Source organism: Ahaetulla prasina, chromosome 2 (assembly GCF_028640845.1).
Source record: "Ahaetulla prasina isolate Xishuangbanna chromosome 2, ASM2864084v1, whole genome shotgun sequence".
NCBI classification, from domain to species: Eukaryota; Metazoa; Chordata; class Lepidosauria; order Squamata; family Colubridae; genus Ahaetulla; species Ahaetulla prasina.
In genome coordinates this window covers 38455764-38482126 of record NC_080540.1, presented here as the reverse complement: position 1 = coordinate 38482126, position 26363 = coordinate 38455764, and the positions used below count along the sequence as shown (strand labels likewise).

At 38.0% G+C, this 26363-nt stretch overlaps 1 protein-coding gene across 30 annotated transcripts in view; it reads left to right on the top strand.

The window, feature by feature from the left end:
* Positions 1–23647, top strand: part of MAGI1 (membrane associated guanylate kinase, WW and PDZ domain containing 1) — a 534475-nt gene extending 510828 nt beyond the window's left edge. For 8 of the 30 annotated variants that reach the window (XM_058173838.1, XM_058173841.1, XM_058173854.1 and 5 more), the window contains 6 exons: positions 3–206; positions 13641–13731; positions 13857–13917; positions 14637–14783; positions 16171–16309; positions 20777–23647. In XM_058173838.1, coding sequence (XP_058029821.1) covers positions 3–206; positions 13641–13731; positions 13857–13917; positions 14637–14783; positions 16171–16309; positions 20777–21534 — 1400 coding nt within the window. In that variant the 3' untranslated portion in view covers positions 21535–23647. Of the gene's footprint in view, positions 1–2; positions 207–13640; positions 13732–13856; positions 13918–14636; positions 14784–16170; positions 17352–19070; positions 19160–20776 lie in introns of those variants that run through there. The other 22 variants (XM_058173851.1, XM_058173836.1, XM_058173843.1 and 19 more) reach the window with 11 other exon arrangements.
* Positions 23648–26363: the final 2716 nt, after the last annotated feature.

The window sequence follows — 26363 nt, the reverse complement described above, 5'->3', positions numbered from 1 at the left end:
AGCAGGCAATGCATGTGTGGCCATGCCTCACAAAATAGGTCGGATTATTGAGGGGAGCCCAGCAGACCGGTGCGGGAAGCTGAAAGTCGGGGACCGGATATTGGCCGTTAATGGATGCTCCATCACCAACAAATCACATTCGGACATCGTCAACCTAATTAAAGAAGCAGGAAATATGGTTACTCTGCGCATAATTCCAGGAGATGGTAAAGTATACATTCTCTCTTTCAAACTCTACCCTCTTTCCTACAATACAATATTGCTGTTGAATTGCTCTGAGCTGCATTGCTCCGTTTTGCCGCTTCCTCCTCCTCCTCCTCCTCCTCCTCTTCCTCCTCCTGATTTTCTCTCTCTGTATGTACAAATAGTTCTTGACTTACAACTGTAATTGAGCCTGACAATTAGGGCTCTAAGTTGTGACTGTCATAATATGGATCCTCACATGATCAATCCAATATTAGGACCAGGGATGGGATTCAGAAATGTTAGCAACTGGTTCTCTGTCTAGTTGCTGGGTGGGCGTGGCTTACTCAGCCTCCTGCACCATTGGGGGGGTGCATTTTCATCTTCCCCAAACTTCAGAAGCTTTTCTCGAACCTCCGGGAGGGCAAAAACAGCCTCTCCTGGGCTCCGGAGACCAGAAACGGGCCCGTTTTCAGATTTCTGGTACTTTTGGTAGGCCTTTTTTTCACCCTCCCCAGGCTCTGGAGGCTTTCCTCGAGCTTCTGGGAGGGCAAAAATGGCCTCTCCCAGGCTCTGGAAGCCCTCTGGAGGCTGGAAACAGGCCCATTTTCAAACTTCTGGTAGGCCCATTTTTCGCCCTCCCAGAGCCTCCACGTGAGCTCTGCACTTACCTAGCATCCAAAATGGGCTATGTGGAGAGTCCTGGGAGGGGAGTCCGTGAACCAGATTAAAATTAACATCCAGTTCACCTGAAACGGTCCAAACCGGCTGAATCCCACCCCTGATTAGGGCCTTTTTTGTAGGGGTCATTAAGTGAGTGTTGAGGTTGTTCAGCAAACTCGCTGTTTGCTAAGGACCAGGTTTTTGTTGCAAAGCAGAAGTAAACATCAGTTTCTGACAAACGTGTGACTGCAACACACTACAAATGGCCGTAAATGTAGGCCAGTTGCCAGGTACCCAAAATGCTTCCTTGTAATGGCAGAGAAGGCAGCCATTGTAGCTTTGGAACTTGGTCGCAAGTGTAGCTTTTGGAGTGTCTGTCGTAACTTCATTGTAAGTCAAGAACCACCTGTGTGCTGGGAGATGGGGAGAAAACATGCTACTTTTATGGTGAAAAATAGATATAGCGTTTTGTAAGAAGTGTCTTTTTCTGTATATGAGAGCAAAGGTTAAAATAAAATACTTTGCTGCTCTGATCCCCCCCCCCCCCGATTGGTATGAGTATCCATGTATCTTAGGGGTGTATCAGTACGTTGCATATGCTTCCTAGTTGTGTTATGTGCACAGTAGTATATTGGTTTGCAAGTTAGTCTCTGGATTAGAGTGTTAGAGGCATAGTCCATTCCAAGTATATTTGGGCTAAAACTAACTTTCGGTTGTGCCTGTTGGCATATTGGCCCAAAATATACTAAACTATTACTATTATAGTTGCTTTTTATGACTGTCACTGTCATTATCCTTAGAGTAAAATATGGGTGCAATTAAGTCATCAACCGTATATCTTGTGATGGCCCTGCTGAATTTATCTTTTGATGAAGGGGAGGTGGAGGAAACTGGGCCTTAGCCAAACATCACTAGAATAGAATAGAATTTTTTTTTTTTATTGGCCAAGTGTGATTGGACACATAAGGAATTTGTCTTGGTGCATACGCTCTCAGTGTATGTACTATGGAGTGGTATACAAGTCTGGGTGCTGTTTGCTATATCTTACTAAAAAGCAGTATATGAAAACCTCAGTTGATTACAGATCACTTGAGCTGGAGGCTTTAATGTTTAGGGTCCATTCTGATTTTACCGTATGAAATATCAGGGTGGATTTGATTTAAATCAAGTCAATTTAAATCATGATTTAAATCAGTAGTAAAAAGGCTTGATTTAAATCGATTTAAATCATAATTTTGAAAGAGCAACTATCATCTCTGTCCGGCAGCAGCTCCTCCTCTGACCTGCTGTTGAGTCTCCGACAGTCCCAATATTGCAGAATATACAGCCTCATGCTACATAACTAAGCTCCATTTCATGCTTAATAAACTAAATTATTAATGTATCTTAAATAGAAAACTATCTTTAGATTTTTACTCCAAAAGCATTTTATTAAAATTAATTTGATAAAAATAAAAAAATCCAATTTAATTTTTTTAAAATATGATTTTATTAAAAAAAATTAAAAATCATTGATTTTTATCCAACCGATTTTTATCTACCTGAATGGAATGTAAGATGAGTAAATGTATTTATTTATTTATCAAACTTAACCACCCATCTCCTGCATAGAGTAAATAGTAAAGAATGTGAATTAAGGAAATGAAATGAAAAGAGGGGAAAAAAGTATTTTTGTCTTTCTGAAAGTGAGGGAATGGCTATAATATGCTCAATAATAATGGTTGAATGAAGGTGTTCTGATCTAGTTCCGATCAGGTTGTTGAGCTGATGAATACATGATGGAAAAGGAAGATTGTAGTTGTGAATTAAAAGGCTACTCTCAGGCACAAAAGATCAGAACCATAGGTTGAGTTGTACCTCAGACATACATGAGAATCAGGTCAACTAACAGCCAGCACTAAATTGGTCCTAGATAAAGGTCAACAAAATTCGGGGGGTGGGGGGCTGGACTTGGCTGTCTTGTGGCAATGCAAGGACTGCAAGAAGTGATCATGCATTTAACTCTACCCTCCAGTGCTGTCTGCTTTTCTCCTATGGCTACAACATCTTTCAGAACCTGTGAATTGATTTGCGATGGTGGTGATTATCTGTAGCTTGGGTATAGGATGAGGATAGGTATTGGATGAGGGTGAAGTTTCGTTCTCTGAGCTTGTGGGTTGGTTTCCAAACATTTCAATACCAGGCTAGGTAGTTTTAGGGAATGTCAGTGTCAGTGTACTTCTGTTCACTGATGACTCACACCTGACCCATCACAAGAAGCTCACTTGACACACCCTCACCTGAAGCCCTTATAAACAGAAGAACACTGATATCCGCTGAAGGTGTTACCACATCTGGTAACGAAACGAGTCACTTGTTGAGAGCAGATACTATAGAAATCAAATAAACAAATAAATAGTGATGGTAACATGTTATGTTCCAGTTAATTCTTATAATGAAAAAACAGAGATGGATTTAGGGAGAAATTGTGCAATATTCTTAAGAATGTTGGAGTTTTGGAGGATGATACCCATAAGTAGGCAAGAAAGTATAGAAACACAAGTAAATTGGATAGTCAGAAGCCTAGAATGAATGAGAATGTTGACTTTTGGTGAGTATGTGTTTGGAAAAAAAGATCTGTTCAGTAATATGTTTTGAAAACAACAGATGCTAGAATTACTAGTTTAAAGTTTTACATGGGAATATTTATTTATTTATTTATTTATTTATTTATTTATTCAAATTTATATACCGCCCTATCTCCCGAAGGACTCAGGGCGGTTCACAGGCAGATAAAAAACATATATATACAAGTTAAGAAAACCATTAAGAAAACATATTCATAGTAGCAAAGCATCAAAAATGGCATTGAAATGAATGCTGTAAAAGTTACTATGAAACTAAAAATGAAAAAGAAGTCACACATGTTATGAGAACGTTGACAAATTATTGATAAATGTTGCTATGAGTATAGAGCCGGGGTGTCAAATTCAAGGGCCAGGGGCCCGATCCGGCCTCCAGGATGCTTAAATGTAGCTCGTGGAGCCGCCATGGAAACAGCGAAGGACTGGCCCTCAGTGCCTCTGCCAGCGAAAACAGAGCTCAGGCGGGCTGCACACAGCCTTCCCAAGCTCCGTTTTTGCTGGCAGAAGGCTGCAGGAGGCCGTCACAGCTGAAAACAGAGCCTAGACAAGTGACATAGAGCTGGCCACGCCCACCCCAGCCCAGCCATGCCCACCCACCCCCCAGCCCCTGAGCCCTCAAATACAACCCTGATGAAATTGAGTTTGACACACCTGGTATACAGGATTGAACTGGAGAAACGTTAAATATGCATACAGTTCATATTGTTTACTTCTAGAGAAACAACAGTAATGGAGTAACTATTTGGCTTTTTCAACGTGTGTGAGAACGGCATCTGTGCCCGATAATAGGAGAGATACCATTATTTTTCCCTGAGGGAAGGTTGGCAAAACTGAATGGAAACATTATAACGTATTAATTTGCTAAGCATATTTGGAAGGTATTTGGCAAAATTGTAATCAAAAGGGCATTAGGAGGAGATAGTGAAAATTTGGGAAATGTGATGCAGTTTCAGGATACGCAGGGAATCTCCAAACCAGATTTCTGCTTTTCGGTAGTTCCTAAAAAAAAAAAAATCTGATTGCAGCTTTGTTGATTCAAAAGCAGTGCATGATAAAGTGAATATTTTTGAACTGTTTAGAGCACTTAGGGAGTCGAAAGTTGGTTGCTGAATTCAATATCAGGTATATAATAGATGTGATATTTGTAGGAATATTTGTGTGTGTACAAATAATGTCAGATTATTGCGTGAGAGCCCAAATTACTTAAAGAAAATGTTTGGTAAACCAAATGATATAATGAGTACTATGAACCTAAAAATTGAATGATTAGTTATATATAAAGTTATATGAAAAGGTAACAATGTATCAATAAATCCCTAAGTTAGCAGTTTACATTACCTTTGTAGGGTAGAAAGTGAAACATTACTTGAATTTCACGAGATCTGATAGTGTATGGAAATGTGGTGTATCTTCTATGAAACGAGATTCACATTATGTACTCTTTGGAACAACATACCATCAAGATTTGGTTGACTCCCACCTGTTAGCTTTTCATAAAACTATAGAAAAACTTATCCCCACCTCCTGCCCCCGTGCCTTTTCTCGGTATTGGCTGAGCCTGTCTGGCAAATTGTTTTGGAATGTGAAATTGCTATAAATTGTATTGTGGGGTGTTCCTGTGGTTTTTAAGTTCATTGACTATTTAGCTTTGTTAATCAACTAAAGTCACAATTTTCAAGTTGGGTGGCCATATCAAAAGCTAATAAATAAATTCAAGTATGTAGAACTGTTTCAGTATAGCCTAATTTTTTCAACAGCTCATTTGCTGCTGCTCTGTATGGAGATTTGATAATTTTTAAGACAAAGATTTTTCTCAATCTTCCAGATCCAGACTAGTTCTGAGGAGACCTATAGTAAACCTTACAAGCCTTGCACCTTTTCTAGTCTTATTAACAACTTTATTGCACACTTTTAAAAAGCAGCAATGAACCAAAAGTAAGAATGGCAGATTCTGAAATTATCACAATTTTTCTTCCATCACCACCTTCCTTGCAGATGGGAGACATTGTATAAAAGGATTACAAGGCAGTGAGTAGGCACACAATGTGGAACACACAGCAAAAGGAATGTGCAAAGCTATTTGTGGAAATGGGGTACTAAGAATTGTGCATGCTCCAGTAAGAAGAGTCAAGAATGAATGTGGCTTGCATACAAAAATGAATAATACAAAAGAGAAAGAGGCGTATAACTGAAGCTGCAAAAGTATAGGAAGAAAAAGTAAATGGGCTGTGTGAAAGAGAAAGACCGAGAAAGCAGGGGTATCACAGAAAAGACATTTTTAAAAGAGCTAAAATCTGCACAGAAAGCTGTGTTTAGATATAATGGAAACAAGGATAGTTTGCAAAAAGAGAAATTTAAAGAGAAGTACAATAAATAGAATAGTCTTGATATAAACTAGTTTCAGCTATTTTTTAAAAAAATTTCACCCTTTAGAATAGAATAGAATAGAATTTTTATTGGCCAAGTGTGATTGGACACACAAGGAATTTGTCTTGGTGCATATGCTCTCAGTGTACATAAAAGAAAAGATACGTTCATCAAGATACAACATTTACAACACAATTGATGGTCAATATATCAATATAAATCATAAGGATTGCCAGCAACAAGTTATAGTCATACAGTCATAAATGGAAAGAGATTGGTGATGGGAACTATGAGAAGATTAATAGTAGTGCAGATTCAGTAAATAGTTTGACAGTGTTGATGGAATTATTTGTTTAGCAGAGTGATGGCCTTCGGGAAAAAACTGTTCTTGTGTCTAGTTGTTCTGGTGTGCAGTGCTCTATAGCGTCGTTTTGAGGGTAGGAGTTGAAACAGTTTATGTCCAGGATGCGAGGGTCTGTAAATATTTTCACGGCCCTCTTCTTGATTCGTGCAGTATACAGGTCCTCAATGGAAGGCAGGTTGGTAGCAATTATTTTTTCTGCAGTTCTAATTATCCTCTGAAGTCTGTGTTTTTCTTGTTGGGTTGCAGAACCGAACCAGACAGTTATAGAGGTGCAAATGACAGACTCAATAATTCCTCTGTAGAACTGAATCAGCAGCTCCTTGGGCAGTTTGAGCTTACTGAGTTGGCGCAGAAAGAACATTCTTTGTTGTCTTTTTTTAATGATGTTTTTGATGTTAGCTGTCCATTTTAGATCTTGCGATATTATAGAACCTAGAAATTTGAAGGTTTCTACTGTTGATACTGTGTTGTCTAGTATTGTGACAGGTGGAAGTATGGAAGGGTTTCTCCTAAAGTCTACCACCATTTCTACGGTTTTGAGTGTGTTCAGTTCCAGATTGTTTTGATTGCACCACAAGGCTAGTCGTTCGACCTCTCGTCTATATGCGAATTCGTCATTGTCTCGAATGAGACCAATCACTGTTGTGTCATGTGCGAATTTCAGTAGCTTAACAGATAGATCATTGGAGATGCAGTCATTGGTATACAGAGAGAAGAGAAGTGGGGAGAGCACACAGCCTTGGAGGGCCCCTGTGCTAATTGTAATTATTTTCCTTCTTTTAGTAATTCTTCCTCCAGTTTTGCTATCCACATCTGGTTGCTTTCCCGAAAAGGCAGCTGATTGACAGATATCCATCTTAGTATCCATTCTCTACTATTTTATCTCTTCCGTATTTAGTATAAGTTGTCAAGTATCAACAACTTATGGTGACTACCTCAGTATTCCCCTGACTCACTTTATATAACAACTCACTTCATATGACAACAACAAAGAAAAAAAATCAAATAAATGTTAACATTTAACATCTTGTACTTTTTTGTTGTGTGAGCTTCAGAGGCCCAGTGCCATGCCATTCACTCCTGATCAATACTTCATCTCTTTACTTGTTGGCTACATATATTTAGTAAGCCTCTTTCCCTGCTCTGCCTTCTTTTTCTTGCTCCTGGTTAAGTCTACTCTCCCTTATGTTACACCTTCAAAAACAAAAACAAAAAACAGCACATCGCACAAAGCAGCTTCTGGTGCTAAAAGATGTCCCTGCGAAGGTAACACACTCTTGTGTTAAACATGTCTGCAAATAACTCTCATTTCAGCATCTCTATTTCTATATTTCTAAGGAAAAAACGTTATGAACCAATTGTTAAACCAGTGGTTCTTTCTATAGGGAGGAATTGGGAACTGAATTCCAGTTTTGTAAAATTGTTGATATCCTTGGAGTCTTAAAATACCATCAATTAATCCAATTTTAATTTTTTTTCTTTGTTTATATGCTATGTTTCTAGACCATTCATCTCCCTCAAGGAGGGGCTCTGGGAGGTGTAGCTACGTCCAGTATGTTTAGGAGCTTGCTTTTGTGTTAAGTGTGAGTTATAAGTGCAGGGGGAGATAGTTGGTTCTTCTCCTTTTGCTTTTTTCTGGGTATAATCTGGATGTTTTCAGTCTGCAAACAAAGGTCATTGATAAGCACATTGCCTTATACTAAGCCTGTTGTTTTTCTGTTCAGATTGAGGGAGACTTAAAGGGTTTTTCTTTAGCTGTAACAGTGCTTTTAAAAATTATTATCATTTTAAACAATGCTCATCTTCTAGCTTTTGGAAGATGTTTCCTGATTGAGGACGTGCCCCAAAACCAGAATCCGAACCAGAAATATTATCGGATGATGCATTTGTAGGCTAATCTTTTCATTCTGCAATCTGACACGTGCAACTTTACTAGATACATTATCTGGTTTTCGACTGCTGTGACATTTTAAAATCTAATACAGTAAATATTAAATTAAGTTGTCATTGTTAGTCACCCAGAGTTCTTTTGAGGAAAGACATTAATGCTTACTAGATGTACTTTTATTTGGGAAATAAATAATTAAGGCTATTGATCAAATGCAGTGCATTTGAGCATTGAGCCATACTGTATGCATATATCAATGCTTAACAAGTTGAATTTACATTTGCTGCCTGGCTGTTTATCAAAAAGAAGAATGCCTCTAAGTCTGTATTCCTCTTTACCATCATATTTATTTTGGCGATGTTGATTAGCTTAGGTGTCATAAGTACTTCTATTTTTCTGTTGCACATCTTTTTCTCAGTTTGCAGCCTCTTTGATAACTCTTCATGTTTATACAGTAGAACTGAAAATGCCCATGGAAATAATCCCTCTGGGTATCTTTGGGAAATTTAATTAACGTTAGAAAAACCTGTATGTTCACAGAAAAGATAGTTGTAGAATGAAATTGAGGGTATTCATGCATTCCATCAACCATTTTACAATTGAAGAAACGACCAAGAATCCTACAATCTATGTACAGACACTTCAATTTTTTTTCCTTTGAAAAAAAAAGTGATTTTTTTTGCTGCCATCAAAATGAACAAAAAATGTTTTTTAAAAATACAGAAAATATGTTGGTCCCCATATTTCCTGTTAACTAATTATAATGCAAAAAGAATCAGTGAAAGTTGTAAATTTTTGCTAAGAGTCTAAAGCTAAACAAGATTTGAATTTTATCACAGTTCTAACATCTCAATTATATTGAAGATCAACCCGGAGGCTGCAGTTAGTCCAGAATGCGGCTGCGCGAGTAGTAATGGGAGCCGCTCGTGGCTCCCACGTAACACCACTGCTCCGTAGTCTGCACTGGCTTCCTGTGGTCTTTCGGGTGCGCTTCAAGATTTTGGTTACCACCTTTAAAGCGCTCCATGGCTTAGGACCCGGGTACTTACGAGACCGCCTGCTGTTACCCTATGCCTCCCACCGACCCGTACGCTCTCATAGAGAGGGTCTCCTCAGGGTGCCGTCCGCCAAACAGTGTTGGCTGGCGGCCCCCAGGGGTAGGGCCTTCTCTGTGGGAGCATCGACGCGCTGGAATGAACTCCCCCCTGGCCTACGTCAAGTGCCTGATCTTCGGACCTTCCGTCGTGAGCTAAAAACATACTTATTTATTCAAGCGGGACTGGCATAATAGTTTGATTTTAAATTGGGGTTTTATTAATATTCTTAAATATTTTAAATTTAATTTTAATTATTAGCCATTTTTGTAATTTTGATATGTTTTAATTTGTTTTAGTTGTACATATTTTGTATTTTATCTCCGGCTGTACACCGCCCTGAGTCCTTTGGGAGAAGGGCGGTATAAAAATTCAATAAATAAATAAATAAATAAATAAATAAAAATCTTTATGAAAATTGATTGCTGATTTTATAGTCATTAAAAGTTTTAGGGTTCATTTTTTGATTAATTGCAAATACGTTTTTCCCAGTGGTGAAATCCAAATCTTTTTACTACAGGTTCTGTGGGCGTGGATTGTGGGCATGGTGTGGCTTGGTGGGCATGGCAGGGGAAGGATACTGCAAAATCTCTGTTCCCACCCCACTCCTGGGGGAAGGATATTGCAAAATCTCCATTCCCACCCCACTCTGGGGCCAGACAGAGGTGGCATTTGCCAGTTCTCCAAACTATTCAAAATTTCCGCTACTGGTTCTCCAGAACTTGTCAGAACCTGCTGGAATTCACTGCTGGTTTTTTCATTAGATTCAGATATTCTAAATTTCATTCTCTATGCAGTTCAATATCTTCTGTTATACATCTTCTATCCTACTGCAAATCCATCCATGAAGAAATCAGTGAACTAATTTATGTTAATTCTTGTCTAAAGATTGATCCTTTCATTACGTATGACAGTTCAATCTAGAATGGTCATCAGTATGAATTGTCTATAAATAATCCAGTTTTTGAAGGCTCATACAAAATTGTTCTCCTGCCTTTTTATGTATACAGTCGTGCCAGGTATCTTTAGTAGATAATTGCAGATACAACCTTTTCTACTTGACTTTGAGTAATCACAGAGTTGGCAGTAAGTAAGACTTCTATAGAAATCGGGGGAAAAATCCTTTTCCTTTTCAAGTAATTTTATTACACTTATGCAAGATTTGATAAAGCATTGTAAAAATAGAGCAATGTGACATAACACTATTTGGTAGCCCTATGCAAGGTGACTTAGATTCATTTAGACAAAAGATTCTTGTTGAAGAGGCAATATTATTATTTTCATCGAAGTAAATATTTATTTCACTGAAGCATTTTATAGGGCCTCAAATCTTCTCACTCTCCTCTGCCTGTCACTTCCCAAAGCCAGAAGAAGCTTCTGTAGAGACATTGCATATGGGCAGAAGGTTCTTTGAACCTCAGCCTAGTCATGATTGAGATGGATGTTCTCCAGTATGGCTCACCAGAGCTTGGAGTAAGGCATGCCAGGGAAGAAAGACAGCACATCCTTCATAGCACTCACAAAAGCTGACGTGTGTCTTCTTCAGCAGCATTTCCAAAGCTTTTGGCAAGCAGGTGAAGGCCATGAACAATTCATCTTCATGGTACTGACTGAAAGATTTCCAAGCTGACTGAAGTAAAGCAACATGAAACACCTTCAAAGAAGAGCTTTGTTTGGAGCTCTGGTGAAGAAAAACACCCCTTTGAATATTTGCGCAGTTCTCTTATTTAAAAGTTATTTACGATCCAGTTAATAATAAACTCTAGTCAGGGGTTTGGCTGCTATCTGTGACTATTTTGAGAAAGCCCCGTTGTGATAGAAGTTAATATCATTGGCGCTAATCTAGAATCTCACCAATGGGAACTGCATTGCAATAAGGATATACTTTTGATACTATGTTAGAATTGGAAACTGTAGAGAGAATACCAATATATGCTATTTGAGATAAACGTTATCTTAACACTACTGTATGCCAAAAAAAAAAAAAACCCACCTGTCATCTTTTTTTATATATCATTTTGTTTTTTGCCTTCTCTGTAGGCTTCCCGCGGGCTTCTGAATGGCCATTGTGAGACACATAATGTTGGAATTTTGAAAGTTTTTCTGTGTAATCCATCCAGGTAGTTTAGAGTTCTTTGTGAGGGAACAATGCGAAGCTCTTGGAGAATAAAACTCAAAGCTATATTTCAGTCTCTTGAGCAATTTGATGTGTTTGGCTACTCAGCTTGATACCTGAATAATGATATTAGAAAGCGTTTCTTGATGGAATTTAAAGAGTGCACTAGAAAAGTCTTCTTCACTCTTGAAATCTCCAGATGGCATGGCCAAAAGCTAGTGGTGATTGGTCATTGTTTTTATTTAATACATCCAGATGGGTTGGAAACAGTGCATTATAAAATCTCAGGAGCACTAAGCTGTTTAACAATTTGTAAATTAATCGTTGTATAGGTTGTTCAGATATGAATCTATTTGACTGTGTTTGTTTGTTTTGGAAAGCCTTGAAAATTTTGCTGTACAAGTGTGAAAGATCAGATATAGCCATTTACATTCCATATACAACTTTGTAAAACATTGTAAAAATTTCTAACTTATTGCTCCATGTGGAAGAGCTTTAAAACTTTTATTTGTTTTATATATTTTAAAACTACATTTGTGTTTTCATGAAGCCCTCAACACTTCAGAAAGTTTTTTATTTTTAGGGTACAGTTTATATGAGAGCAATTTAAGGCTGATAAACATTCACTCGTGGAAAGAAAAGATGATAAACAAATGTTCTTAAGATAATTTAGGACAGGGGTCTCCAACCTTGGTGACTTTACAACTTGTGGACTTCAACTCCCAGAATTCCTCAGTCAGCGCATGTTATCTGAGGAATTCTGGGAGTTGAAGTCCACAAGTTGTAAAGTTGCCAAGGTTGGAGACCCCTGATTTAGGATACAAGTTAAAGTTCACATTTTCCTACAATTCCTATATATAGTTCAATTTTTCTATAATGCGTTGATGGCAGGTGTTGAGTACTTTTATGTTAAAACATCTTTGTGATTTAAATGTGAAGTTATTTTGCAGGCAGGAACCGAAAAGCACTTTGCCTAAAATATGTATATGTAGTTTCTATTTGAACGGTATAGTTGAATCAGTTTAGGGTAGGAATAGTTAGTCTGGTGCTCTTCTGATGTTTTGGACTAATTTCCTTCGGATTATACCCAGAATTAATAATGACAAGAAATTATAGGAGTTTCTAACCTATCTGAAGGATACCACTTTGCTTACCATTCAGTTAGAGACTCGGTATGGTACTTATCAAAGGTCTATTCACTGAATCTGTTTTTATCTAAACATTCAGTACGGAATGGGGATTTAGAAGCTTGTGAATAGGATTGGCTAATAATAATTCATTTATTTACTTATTTATTTTGCACATTATTCACCCAATTAATGATGAGCAATTGAATCTTGAAAAGACTCATTGGAAAGCATTGTGTTTATGGTACTGCAGGTGGCTGCCTGTTGTGTTGGATTACTAACAGACTTGAGCATGAAATAATAAACAAATCTTTTGGTTTAGGAATACCGCAGACCAATATTTTCTGCTTATGTATTTCTATACTTTCATTGCAGTAATGGGATTCAAATCCCGGCACTGTCAGTTCGCTATTGGGAGTGCACAAGTGCACGGTGCTTCTGCACATGTGCAGAGTGTTTTTGATGGTGGGTGGGCAGAGCCTCCCACCGCTACCAGTTCGCCCACACCAGGTCGAACCAGTAGCAACCCACCCCTACTTCATTGCCCCTTTGATTTAATCAGATTGGTCACTGTGACCTATGCGATTTTATCTAAATCAATGCAATATCTGATGTGATTATCATGACAGGGGCAGCTGAAAAATATTATAGGTCACGATAAGCTCTTGGACTAAATGATAGCGTTGGCAAATGAATCCAAGGTCATGGGGGATAAAGGGGGGGGGGAACTGGGAAATTGTGTTAGAATCTTGGGAAGCAGAAGAATATTAAACGGTACTGAAATCATTTCATGAAAATAAGAGGACTTTTAAACAATAGGATAAAATTAAAGAAGGGAAGAAAACAGCTACACAGTCTGTAGCCTTGATTTGATATTCCTCACCATTGTTCACAGCTACTGTGAGGGAACAGAAATTGTTCTTGTGATTTTCATAATTGCATTGGAGGTTTTTCTTTGCTCCTTTCCCTCATAGTAAAAATTTGTAGGCAGTGTGTTCACGTGTGTGTTGTTAAATAAATACTTCTATGCAGTAGTATGTTTTCTGTTATTGGATTTCCGAATCTGAGCTAGATCTGAGCAAATCCCTCATGAATAGTGTTGAGAAATGTATTTGATAACTTCAAAAAGGTTACCTCAGCCAACAAGAAGCTGTGAGCATATCCTAATTACAGGGAATAATCTGATGCACTAAAAGCATTGTTTTATTTTGCAGAATCTTCCAATGCAACGTTATTGACCAACGCAGAAAAAATTGCTACAATTACAACTACACATAACCCTCAACAAATGCCACAGGAGAACAGGTTAGTTTAATGTCCCCCTCCGTTAGAGTGCCTGGGCTGTCATATCCATTTAATACTTCCCATTATCTTCGCTCCCATAAATCTGATCTTTTTTCCCCTCTTCTTTCCGTTATTAATTTGAACAGAAACAATGCAAAGACAAAACAGGAATCCCAGTTTGATTTCAAAGCACCTACAGCCTCCCAGGTAAGGCTATTTGCTGCCCACAGTTTTAGCTTATTGGCTGCGGCTTGCAAGTATGCAGTGTTCTTCCCCTCTATGTTTATGTCTGTATTTCCCACAGAAATTTCAGTGTATCTGCATTGAGTGCTTTTTCAGTTTGTCTCTTGCATGTATGTGCTGCTATGAGCTGTCCAACATTGTGCTCTAAATTGGGTGACCTTGCAAATCTTTTCAATAAACAATGAAATAAATACAATAAGAATACAGAACAAATACGCTTTGCTGACGATGGTGGCAGTAGTGTGGTTTGTGTACATGCATACATAACAATTACTCAACCAGAATACCTTCCAAACAATTATACCAAAATTTCTGAAAGAAGCAGCTGTTCCAGCCCTTCTAAGTGGTCTTAACACAGTTTTGAATGATTTAATTAATGAGCTTTTGGAGAACGCCAAGGCAAACCGTGCTACAAGATTTCTTTCTTTAAAAACGGGGAGCTGTCTTGCTTTTGATATAAGAATTGAATTTAATTTTTAAGGAATAAATTAAAAGTCACAGTTTGAAAATAAGTCTAATTTGATACAGGGGCGTTTTCAATTTTTTATGTCCTGTGTTCATTTTAAAGTGATGTACCAACCAGCCTGATCATTTGGACCAATGCTCTTCTGCCTTTGCATGTGAGTAATTTAAATCTTCTTAATGGTTAAGGTTGCAAATTGTATGTTATTACTTTCTTCCAGCCAGAACAAGATTTTTACACTGTGGAACTTGAAAGAGGCGCTAAAGGGTTTGGCTTCAGTCTGCGAGGTGGCCGAGAATATAACATGGATCTCTATGTCTTGCGACTAGCAGAAGATGGGCCTGCTGAGAGATGTGGAAAAATGAGGGTATGTTACTAGTTCATATGAGCTACCATTTCTCCTTTGCCTTATTTGCAGGCCAACCTTTCTAGTCAGTTTCCTCCTTCTTTTTTTCTTTTTTCTGTTTGATTGCAAAATATAGATGATCTTATTCAAGCCATTAGAAAAAAATCGTCAGGAAATGATTTTTTTTTCTTTTGTTATGTCTGAAAGTGAAAAAGCCTTTTAGCCCATATAAATACGTGCTTAGATTATTGATTTTCCTCTATTCAATGTGGATATCTCACTGCTTCAGATGCCATTCTCGAAATTGCTCTGCGTTTGAACAGTGTTTCATGTGAGGGTGTTTTGTTTGTTTGTTTTAGAACTGCTACATTTTTAAACAAGGCCTCATAATTCTGTAGAATTTCACCAAGAAATTCTTAGGACTTACAGACTTAAATCTGCAACATTTTCCGGGACCAAAGATCACCATGCTTAATCTTTGAGTGTGATGCCATAAATGAATACCTTCGAATAATAGGCAGGGTCCCTGCAAAAAAGATGATGTTATTTCATGTACACATACATTCAATTAAAATTATTCCCCAGTATAAACTATTTAGCGATTTCCCCATCCGGTTGCTAAAAAAACACATTTATAGAAACTGTCCTTATGTATTTGCAGAAATAATTGGTTCAATAGGCCATCAACTTGTGCATTGATCTATAGGGCAAAGCAGAGAAGGATACATACGTGCTCACATTTTTTGTTCTCTTGTTTCTTTGTTGTTGTTGATGATGATGTTGTTTGTAGTTTTTTTTTTTTATCTATGTATTTTTTAAAGCATTGGTCTGGATTGGTCAACTTCGAACTGAACCTGGCAGCAGCCATCTTTCTGTTCCTCAGTTGCCACACAACTGAGGGGAAGAGGGGAAAGGATATTTTAACTTGCTTGTTTTAAAAAAAGAATAAAAAGCACTGTTTTTCCATACCATTTCTTATTAGAAGTAGCACATTTACAACAAAATCTCTATCAAGGTTCTGTAAGCAAAATTGCTTATCCTGCCATCCTCACATTGAGGTTTAGATACACGGATACTTTCAGACTCTCATTATCCATATATATCTTTTCAGATTTTTTTAAATCATGTTTGTAGGTCTGTGACATACCACTCCAAAATGGAATAGTACAGAAATCTTAGTCATAAAAATTTACCAGTAAATAACTCAGGATCTCATCTTTAGTTTGATATGTGTCTTTTGTACCTGTGTCACTAGAAACTTTCCAAAATGCTACATTCCCACTTTAAAATGTTAGCGCTGGGCTCCTGTTCAATTTTGCCCTTTGGCAGACAGCTCATTCCACATTCTTCTACGTGATGTTTTCCTGCCAGCATTTTACTTCAATCACAGAGTATTTTATTTTCACAGATTGGGGATGAAATCCTGGAGATTAATGGAGAAACCACAAAGAACATGAAGCACGCTCGAGCCATAGAACTAATTAAAAACGGTGGCCGCAAAGTTCGCCTGTTTCTCAAACGTGGAGATGGCTCTGTACCGGAATATGGTGGGTCAAACTATGAAAACATTCCTTATCTTGCTCCGGGCATCACACCATGAATGATATATCTCCAAGATCTGAAGCGGGGATTCTTCTTTTTCCTTTTCTTTCTTTTTCTCTTTTTCCACCAATGTCTTACCAACCTTGACAACCGTGGTTAATTGCCTCGCTTGTGCTGAAATTTTCTCTACACTTTTTCATCCTTTGCTTGCTACTATGGACTTTTGTGGGGGCACAGTGTACAGGCAAGACCATCTTCAGAGCAGTATTTTGGTGATCCAAGGGGGCAAAAACATAATAGACAAACCAAAACTGTACTATCCTGTCCGACCAAACAAGGAATGTTTTATTGAACTGTGCCAAACTGTTTCTCAGCGGATGAATTGTTCTCTCGTCTTCTGATCAATGCAGAGTTGGGAAATTTGTGTTATCCTTTGGAAACTGTTGTCCTTGGCTTTTGTCTGTAACCATAGGCATGAATTCCACGATGGTGTCTGGGCTTTTACTGTCCCCGTACATTTATGTAAATATTTATAAATTTATTTTTAAAAACGTATGCAATACAAGAATATATTCACTTGGATTTCCCATCCTGCCCTTTTCCTTTAGATTGTTTGTTCACAACTGTGTCAGCTATGAACAAATTAATATTGCCATTCTCAATGTTTATTATAAGAGAAGAGATGTTGTTTTATTTGGTTGCCGAGGGATATATCTGCATTAAAAATCCCACTTGTATTTAAGTTCTGTAGTATTGGTTTTGGGTGGCTTAGTACTGTATATAATATTATGATGTCCTATTTATTTGAGATAGCTATTCAGATATATGCCCTAGATGTAGGGCTTTCCCCAAATATAATTGGTTTCCAACCAGTTATGAGTTATAAGCACACAAATGAACAGGTGTCCTTTATGTTTCCCCATATTTGGGATAATATACCAATAAATTATATTTCTTTTTATTCCTAGTGTGGAACAGTATCAAAGTCCCAACTATTGTACTTTTCTACCTTTGTTCTCCAGAGATGGGAGAAGTGGCAAACAACACGTGGGTGGGATCTTTCAAAGGTTATAATTGTATCCCCACAAATTACCAAAAATAAAAAAATTCTTTATTTTTTCACTCCATTATATTAGCACCAGGTTGAACTGGTCTTATAAATGAATCGGTGAATATCTATATACCAATTCAGTTTGTCTTGAGAAAGATGGACTTGTGCTTGTTGATAAAGGCCCAGTTATATTCCTTGTGAAGCCACATAATCTGAAAAAGGTGGCTTATATTCATTTTAATAAGTGGTTTGTTTGTTTGTTTTTTAAAAAAGAAAAGAATGGGAGATTATATATAAGGTGTCAGCAAGAGTGACCTCACGGGTACTATAAGAAGTGGGGGGAAAAACCCTTATGCAGTCATTTAGAGCAGAGGTGGGCAACAATGGCCCTTTTATGACTTGTGGACTTCAACTCCCAGAATTTCTGAGCCAGCATGGCTGATTTGGGAATTCTGGGAGTTGAAGTCCACAAGTCATAAAAGAGTCATAGTTCCCTACCCTAGATTTAGGGCAAAGTTATTTGGCATGCTTTCGGATGAGAACATTGCCCTTAAAGTTCTTCCGGTGTTGCCTCCAATGCCGGTTTCTTAAAAGGATTCAATTAGTATGTCACACAAAGACTTGTCCTTTTTAAAATTATTATTATTTAGAGCATCCTGAAAACTTCACACAGTCAGATGACTTAGTAGCTTAGCCAACTCACTCTACCATTTTAATCCATGTCATTATTAAAATTCCTGTGTTTGCACTTCTGTTGTACACTTAATTGGCCATGTTTCCGCAGGACTAAAACTGTGTAATGTTCTTTATGTTCTGTCTTTTTCCTATGCTCTTTTGGCTGTAAAGTATTGTACCATATGCTAAACATTGCAAATATAGCCTATCAAAAAGTGTTTCACATCTTCCAGAATGTCTGTTGCCCTGAGGATGCAAAATTCAACACTAGGGTTTGGGGCAGGGTAGCTGCTTCTTCTTCTTCTTTTTTTTTCTTCTTCCTTTTTTTTTTTTTTTTTGTCTCTTTGTTAGCTTGTTCTCTTTTCTTTTTCAGTCTGGGCTGCGAGTCGCTTTTGAAATCCCCTAACAAATTCCAATTTTCAAGCCAGGGGCTGCCCAGTTGCTGACCTGTGGCTGTAACGTTTTGGGGTGGGGTGGGGGCCGAATTGCTTCATTCCTGTCCGTTGCAGTCACTAACAAATTGCTTCAAAAAAAAAGAAAAAAGAAAAAAAAGAATGAGGTTCCAGTATTTTTTTCTGACTCAATTGGAACACGCTTCTCTGAGAAGGCTGTATATTTTTGTAATGAGTTTTATACTTCTCTTCAATGTCATAGTCTGTAGTGGGTTTCTTTTGGTCGTTGTTGATTGTTAATTGTTTTATCTTCTGACATTCTGTTTCACTGTCCCAATTATGTCTCTCTTCTCTCCTTTGCACTCTCCCACTCCAAACTTGATATTTTCGTTGTCTGGGTTGATTAGTCCAATGTTTTAAGTACACTGTCTCGCTTTAAACAATTGCTGTTTCTGCAGCCTTATATTTGGGTGATGCCTAGACAATCCTGATTGGGAAAAAAATAAAATTTTCTTTATTCTAATATTTTTTTAAACAAATGAAGAATTTTTTCCCCCCTTACCTCCTTATTATAGGGAATCTAAACATTCTACTTTTTTCTTTCTCTTTCTCCTACTTTTCTTGGTGCCGGGGCTCTTCCTCCCTCAGCGATGATACCTCCTAATCTCGCTGCATGTATGAGAAATGACAAGCTCGGGGAATCTTGCTTCTACCTTATGGGCCATAATCAAACTACGGTTTGTAGCTAAAATCAATACTAGGTGTTTCTGTGCTGTGGCCTAATTCTCTCACCTTGCTTTCCACTTTGCTAAACTTCTGCATATACGGCAATTCATTCTGAGCATCCTGCAGTTCCATGAATTGTAAGTACCCCGTACCCCGTGGTCTTCTGCAAGGGACCACAAGACGCCAAATTGGCTTGGCCTCATTTGAAGATGAAGCAGTGGTCCTTCATTTCTGAAGTCTTGCGGTGTAAGCGATCCATGGTTTCCTCTCACAAATCATCAAAAGCCTGCAGAAAAGCTAAGCTCACCATGCCTGTCCAGAAGAGTGCTTGCATCAGGGAATTTTATTTCATATTCACGAGAAAAGAGAGAGGAGTTTAGGAGTCCAAGGAATCTTGTGATTACTTATTATCATGTTAATGTTCTCAAAACATATATTGGGCACGTGGTAATTATTTGGCTTAGATCCAGGAAGCGTTATCACACTCCTTCTTTTTTTTTTTTTGCCTTTTTCTCCCCCCCCCCCCAATGAAATAAACAATTACAGTACCAACCTCAAAGCAATTGAATTGCCAATTTTAAAGCAATTCATAATCAAACTATTGCTAAGCGCATATAAAAAGGTTGCTCCAGTGAAATGATTTGCTGCTTCTGCTTACAAGATCTGTGTTTACTGCAACAGGATAAATGTAAAAATATTTTACCTGATATTTCTGCAGATCTAAATAGACTGTTGCATTTGATGAGATTGGATCATGTCTTCCCATACCCCGCTGCTCTCATTTTGTGTGTTTTTAAGTTCAATCATTGTGGCAAAACCAAAATTGTCCTCAATGCTTGCACGTGTTCTATATAAAGAGGTGCTAAGTTGTGTGTTCACTGGGTGTATTTCAAACAGACAATCTATAGGTCTTCTGATGCCCAATGATTTTGGGTGGCTTACAATTGATAGTATAAAGTACAAAAAAAAAAAGAACCATGAAGCAACTGATAGATCCCCACCCCACTCCCCCAAAAAAAGTACCCAGCAAAGGCTCAACTTTTACTCTGTCCCAGAAGCTGGAAGAATAGATGATTCTTCCTGAGCATCATCAGAGTGACAGCTATCCAGAACTCTGGGGAATCTCATTCCAGACTTTTGAGAATCAGTTCTGAAATAATTAAAAATACATCTGTCTTCAAAACTTAGTTACAAATTACAAGCCATCTTCCAGATGTAGTTTTCTTTTTTAAAAAATGTAAAACATTTTAAAATTATTTGAATCACTAGTTTTTATCAGGAAATGAAAAGAAAAGGGGGCTATGAAGGAGTTCACTACAAAGGCTTTATGTTAGGCTAACGTATTCTGATTTGGAGCTGGGAAAAAGTTAAACTTTCCCATTCCTGATACTGTAGAGAGCAGAATTTAACTAGAGATGGGCATTGCCTTGAGAAGCAGCCATACTAATGTAGAGCATTCATCCTTTGTTGTTTTGCTAAAATTAACAAAAGCTTCAGGAAGCATCTTTGTGACTGCTTAACAATTGCTTGTTTTTTGTTACTAATGAAGTCTTCAGAATAATGACTGGTTATCCAACTCTAAATTCAGGCCACCATTGCCAAACATTGTGTTGTTATCTTTTTTTCAGACCCCAGCAGCGACAGGAGCAGCCCAGCCACAGGCTCACAAAAAATATCGGAAGTGAAAAATATGCAGTATGACAGACAGCAACACTTACCATTGGAGCCCAGTTATCCACCAGTTCTTCACAAATCACCCCAAAATGGAGACAAGCGGATATATTTTAAGGACCCCAAAAGCAGCAGAGAGTTTGGCAGACCATCAAATGAGCATCACACATGGAATGGAACTTCTAAAAACAGCAATAGTATCCCAATCCGAAAAAAGGATAGGTCACCAGAAAAAAGGCACGAGCGTCAACCAGAGAGAGTGGCCATCAATGGACAAAAGCGAAGACCTCCTGAAAAGAGGAGAGAAGGTACAAGAAGTGCTGAAAATACTCTGGAGAGAAGAGACAGGTATGAGAGGAGGAGAGACTTTTCTCCCGAGAAACGAAGAGAACGATCACCGACTCACCGACGGGATAACTCCCCCAGCAGAAGAAGACGATCACTCGAAAGACTTATGGATCAGAGGAGGTCACCAGATAGGAAGAAGGAGACCTCACCTCCTGGAAGGAGGGCTAAATCAACGGACAGGAGGAGAGAAAGAACCCCTGAACAAAGAAGGGAGAGGTCTCCCGATAAACGAAATCGAGATGGCAGAGTCAGTTTTCGGGAGAAGGAAGAAGGCACGCTGAGATACGACACAAATAAAAATAACAGGCACCCAATGGAACAAAGACGGAGACCCTATAAAGAGTGCAGCACTGACCTCAGTATCTAGTGGCTTTCAAAGCCCTACCTACAATACTTTTGCGGCCTTTCCAGCAGCATTCAGAGTTCCTAGGAAGGAAGGTAGCAAACCTCAAATGCCTCTCGCAGCCACCACACAAATAAAATCTAATCATGACAACCCATTCATGTGTTTTGCACATGGTTGTGGACACTATTAAAGTATATGCATTTCAACTCATATTTGCCAAATGTCCATCCCAAAGTGTGATGAAAGTTGTGCTCCTTCCTAACACACCATTGTGAGCATTAGATTCATTGTACTTTTCTGTGGCTTAGTGGTTCCTTTCTTAAGTTTTATGGTGGGCAAGCCAACAGTAGTTAAACATGTGGGATCAGCTGCACTGTTTTGTTGATTACTTCATTGCAAACATGAATTTATGGTTTTTCTAAAGAATGGGTTGGAGGAAGAGGCGGTTGATCAGTAGAACTTAGAACTAATATAGACGGTCTTTTTTTTCCCTTTACAAATAACGAACACAGTTCTCAAACTAAGATAACTATTCGAAGAGACTACTGCTGGGATGAAGGATATTTATACAGATCTACACAGCACAAGTGGTTAAGGAATGTATAGTGTGTTCCATTGAACAATAAGTACTTTTGGGTCTTCTTTAAAAGGAAGTAAGGTGGCCAAGGATCGGTAGTCATCATTCATGGCATCAAGCGTAGGATAAACCATCATGTTTGTTCAATAATTGTGACCATTAATGAAATTTCACGAAGGCAGCACCACTGTTGTTCTTGTTCAACCAGTAGAACCATTCAGATGAAATTGGAGCCTGAATAGTATCACTTGTTTGCCTTGAATGGGAAGTTGACATGAATTTAATTCCTTATTCAAGAAGCATTTTGAGGAACAAATACTTCTTTCATAGGCTGAGTTTAAATGCTTTCAGGTCATTTAAGTACTCTTGTCGCCAAATGGGACTGTTTCTCTGGGCTTCTAGGTTTTTTTTAAAAAAATATTATTATTTTAAGTTTTTTTCCCCCCTTTCCGCTTTCTGGTGCACCCTTACTTGAGACAAAAGGAAGCACGTTTGCAAAATTGTCAAAAAAAGAAAAAGCTAAAAAATTGTGGTATGGAGTTCTTGAGAAAAAGCTGTGGTTCGAGTTCTACATCAGACTGTCACAAGTGGAATAAACCTATTCAGGATTATTTTCTGTTGGTTATTTTCATGCAACAAGTTTGTGCAGTAAGTATACTGTAGTACCAATAGCAGAATTAATGGATTACTGCCTAGCTGAGCCAAAAAAAAAATTGCCGTTACTGTTGGACCACTAATTTTTTTTTAAACTGCTGCTTTTTATTTTACAGTGCATTGATGTGTACATGTAATACTGTTTCACTGGGTTTGTTTGTTTTTTCATATGCCCGTGCACAGACACATATACATAAAGAAAATAAGATTACAAGTCTATCACTGTTATTGCCCTGGTACTGTAAAGAAAAAGGAAAGACAAAGGCGGCTTGTCATTGTGTGTACAGACTTTAAATTGTAATTAACAGAGCCTGTTGAAAACAAACAAAAAGAAACTGTTGCCTTTTTGCTTGTATAAAAGAGACTTTATGACAGAATTTAGCTGTGAGGAATGTGCTACATGTTTATATTTCTGGGGGGTGGGGAAATGGAACAAATTGATTCACGGGGATATATTTTAATGTAAACTGAATCAGGTATGTAAAGCTGTTTTAACAGAAGACAATATAAGTAACTTGCAAGATTTTGTTGATTGGGATATCATATCATGTCCTCTCGTGGGGTGGAAAACGATTCTCAGAGGCCTCGGGATGCGGTTTCTGTTCTTCAATTATCATTTCCTAACATGTGGTCTAGTTATAGTGCTGTTTTTCTGTGTTGACGAGAAGCATACATGGGCCAATCTGTTTTATAAAATCCTATGCATATATAAATACGGCATTGTTCATAGCTTTATTTGAAAGATTGGGTTTATACATGACGGTAGTCTAAGTAGATGTGGACTTTACTCAATATAAGATTCTTTCCTTGGGACAAAATACAATGTATATGATGTAGCTACAATGAAGGAAAGAGTCTCTGAATGCTATTTTTATTATCAAATAAAGATTTCCATACAAAGCATCCACGTGATTCCAGTGGTAAAATTAAGGAAGAAATGCAGTGTATTTGTCTGAATTTTTCTTGCTCTATTTTTGACATTACATTTTACAAAACAACATAAGCTTTGAGTTTCTGGCCAAATGCTTGTACCTCCTTTCGTTGTTCTCTACGGGAGAGTCAGAAGAAGACTCATTCTCCAGGGATTATTAGTATTAATAGAAGCGAATATTTGTAACTCAGGGTTAGGTACATTATTTAATAATGAATGAAATGTCTGCAAGAAAACAACAAAACTCAGAGAACACTAAGGACTCCATTATCAGTATGGTTTGTGCAATTTTGGGACAAACCATGTCAGCCAACAGCTGAAGAAGGAAGAGTCAAAGGCCAGGGGTGTAAAACCCAAGGCCCAGGGGCTGGATCCGGCCCACGGGGTACTTAGTTCTGGCCCATGGAGCTGCCCTGGAAACAGCAAAGGACTGGCCTGCAGTGCCTCTGCCAGCAAAAACGGAGCTCAGGAGGGCTGCGTATGGCCCTCCCAAGCTCCATTTTCATTGGCAGAGGGTTGCAGGAGGCCATCGCAGCCGAAACAGAGCTTGGGAGCCCATTTTCGCTGGCAGAGCACTCGGGCCACCATAGGTGCCCCCAACATGAGTGATGTTCAGCTGGCCACACCCACCCTGCCCCCCCCACACGGTCAAACACAAACCAGATGTGGCCCTCAATGAAATCAAGTTTGTCACCCCTGAAATAGGCAAATTGAACACTCTGACTGCAATCAATTTGGTCCTTTGCATGGCCAGATTTAAAATAAAATGTATCCTGGTTAAAGCCTTGAAAAAGCCCTGCCAGTTGGAAAATTAGTAATTTTACCACTTGAGGTAGGCTTCTGTGATTCTCAGAACAGCCTTTTCTTTGGTGTGTCTTAGAAATCTTCCTTTCTTTGGTTTTATATTTCAATTAGTTCTAAATACAGTGGATGCCTCTCCACTGAGACCACTGGCATAACTGATTTGGAGCCTAAAAGGAATTCTGTTAACAACAACAAAAAAACTGAATGGGAAAATACTACATTTAAGGCTTTTCAAATGTCTTGAAGCCAGATTAATAATAATAATAATAATAATAATAATAATAATAATAATAATAATAATAATAATAATAATAATAATAATAATAATAATAATAATAATATTTTAAGATGAGTAGAAGTTTAACAATGAAGGCTTGAATAAGTTATTATGAGAAATATCAGTGGAGCAGCAAAACAATAATTGTTTGATGATTTGCTTATGAATCTGGGAGTTAAATCAATGAGACCACAGGCTGCTAATTTGCAAAGATCATTAAAAGACGTTCAAACTTAGCCAGGGGTACCTGAGAATTAAAATGATTGATTTTAATTTCACACTGGGGAAAAAGAACAATTCTGTTCTCAGATGTGATGAACGGTCACAATCTAGAGGGGCGTTCAAAGTCACTTTGCCTCCTGTTTCTTACTGCCTCTTTATTTTGCAGCCATTCCATTTAAAAATATCAGAGATGAGAATAAAACAACATTAAATTTCAGGACTTACAAATCTTGACCTGATAATGTGGAAAAGAGATTTTGTTGGGTTCCAGCTGTTATTTCTAGGGACGTGGTGGCTCAGTGGCTAAGATGCTGAGCTTGTCGATTGAAAGGTCGGCAGTTCAGTGGTTCAAATCCCTAGTGCCGCGTAACAGGGTGAGCTCCCGTTACTTGAGTTTAAGAATAGCAAGGTGGACTGTATATGCTATTCTAATGAGTGTCAAAGTAGACAATGATTTGACCATTATCTGGTCCTCTCAGTAGGGTTTGCTAGCCACTAAACCACAATAGAACTAGTAACTAAGTTCTGACAAATTACTAGTCTTCCATAAACCAAATTACACAAACAAACCATTGCGGCTTTTTTACAAACAGGTTGAAAGAATCTGATAAAGATTGTCGTGATTGATATATAAGCCCTTTGACTAGATTGTTCAAAAGAAATAGATGTCCCTTGATTCCAGCACTACTTTCCTTAAACTTTCACCATCTTTTAAGGATTTAGTCCTCATGATTCCACATAATTTGCGTTAGCAAAACCATTATAAAGTTTCAAGTAGTAAACTCAACTCCCTGATGTTGACCGGCAGTTGAATTAATGAAATATGTTTGCTGATTGTATAATAGTTCTAAATTCCACTTGAAAAGGGTCTCTTAAGTGGAATGATCTTCTTTAGTGTACTCAGTTCTGCACTATGAACTATAACATTCTTGATGCATAATGGCAAGATTGTGTAGCATATCTTATAAAAGAGTAAGTACTTGTGTTTTAAGTATTTTCTTTGATGGCTAACTCTCATGTTCCCATTTAGCCCAATTTAGCTCAACAGATCTATAGACTCCCTGCCTCTGATGTGTTAGAACATAATTGAACTCAGGAGAAAACTCAGTATAATTCAGATTGTTGCTCCTGATCCTTAAACTGTACATTACTTAGACTTCCTTCTTTCTGAAGAATAGACCACTTTGATCCCATGCAGTCCCATACAAATACAGCCTGTAATTCAAAGAATTAGTTAAGATCAACTAATAACGAATAGTTCTGTATAATGTAATTCCCTAAGTCAAGGTTTTCATCCAATTCAAGTTTATTAAAAAAAACCTGATATAATATTAAGGTCAGCTACAAATGGACTTTAAAATAATAGGCACATTTAAGTACAATCT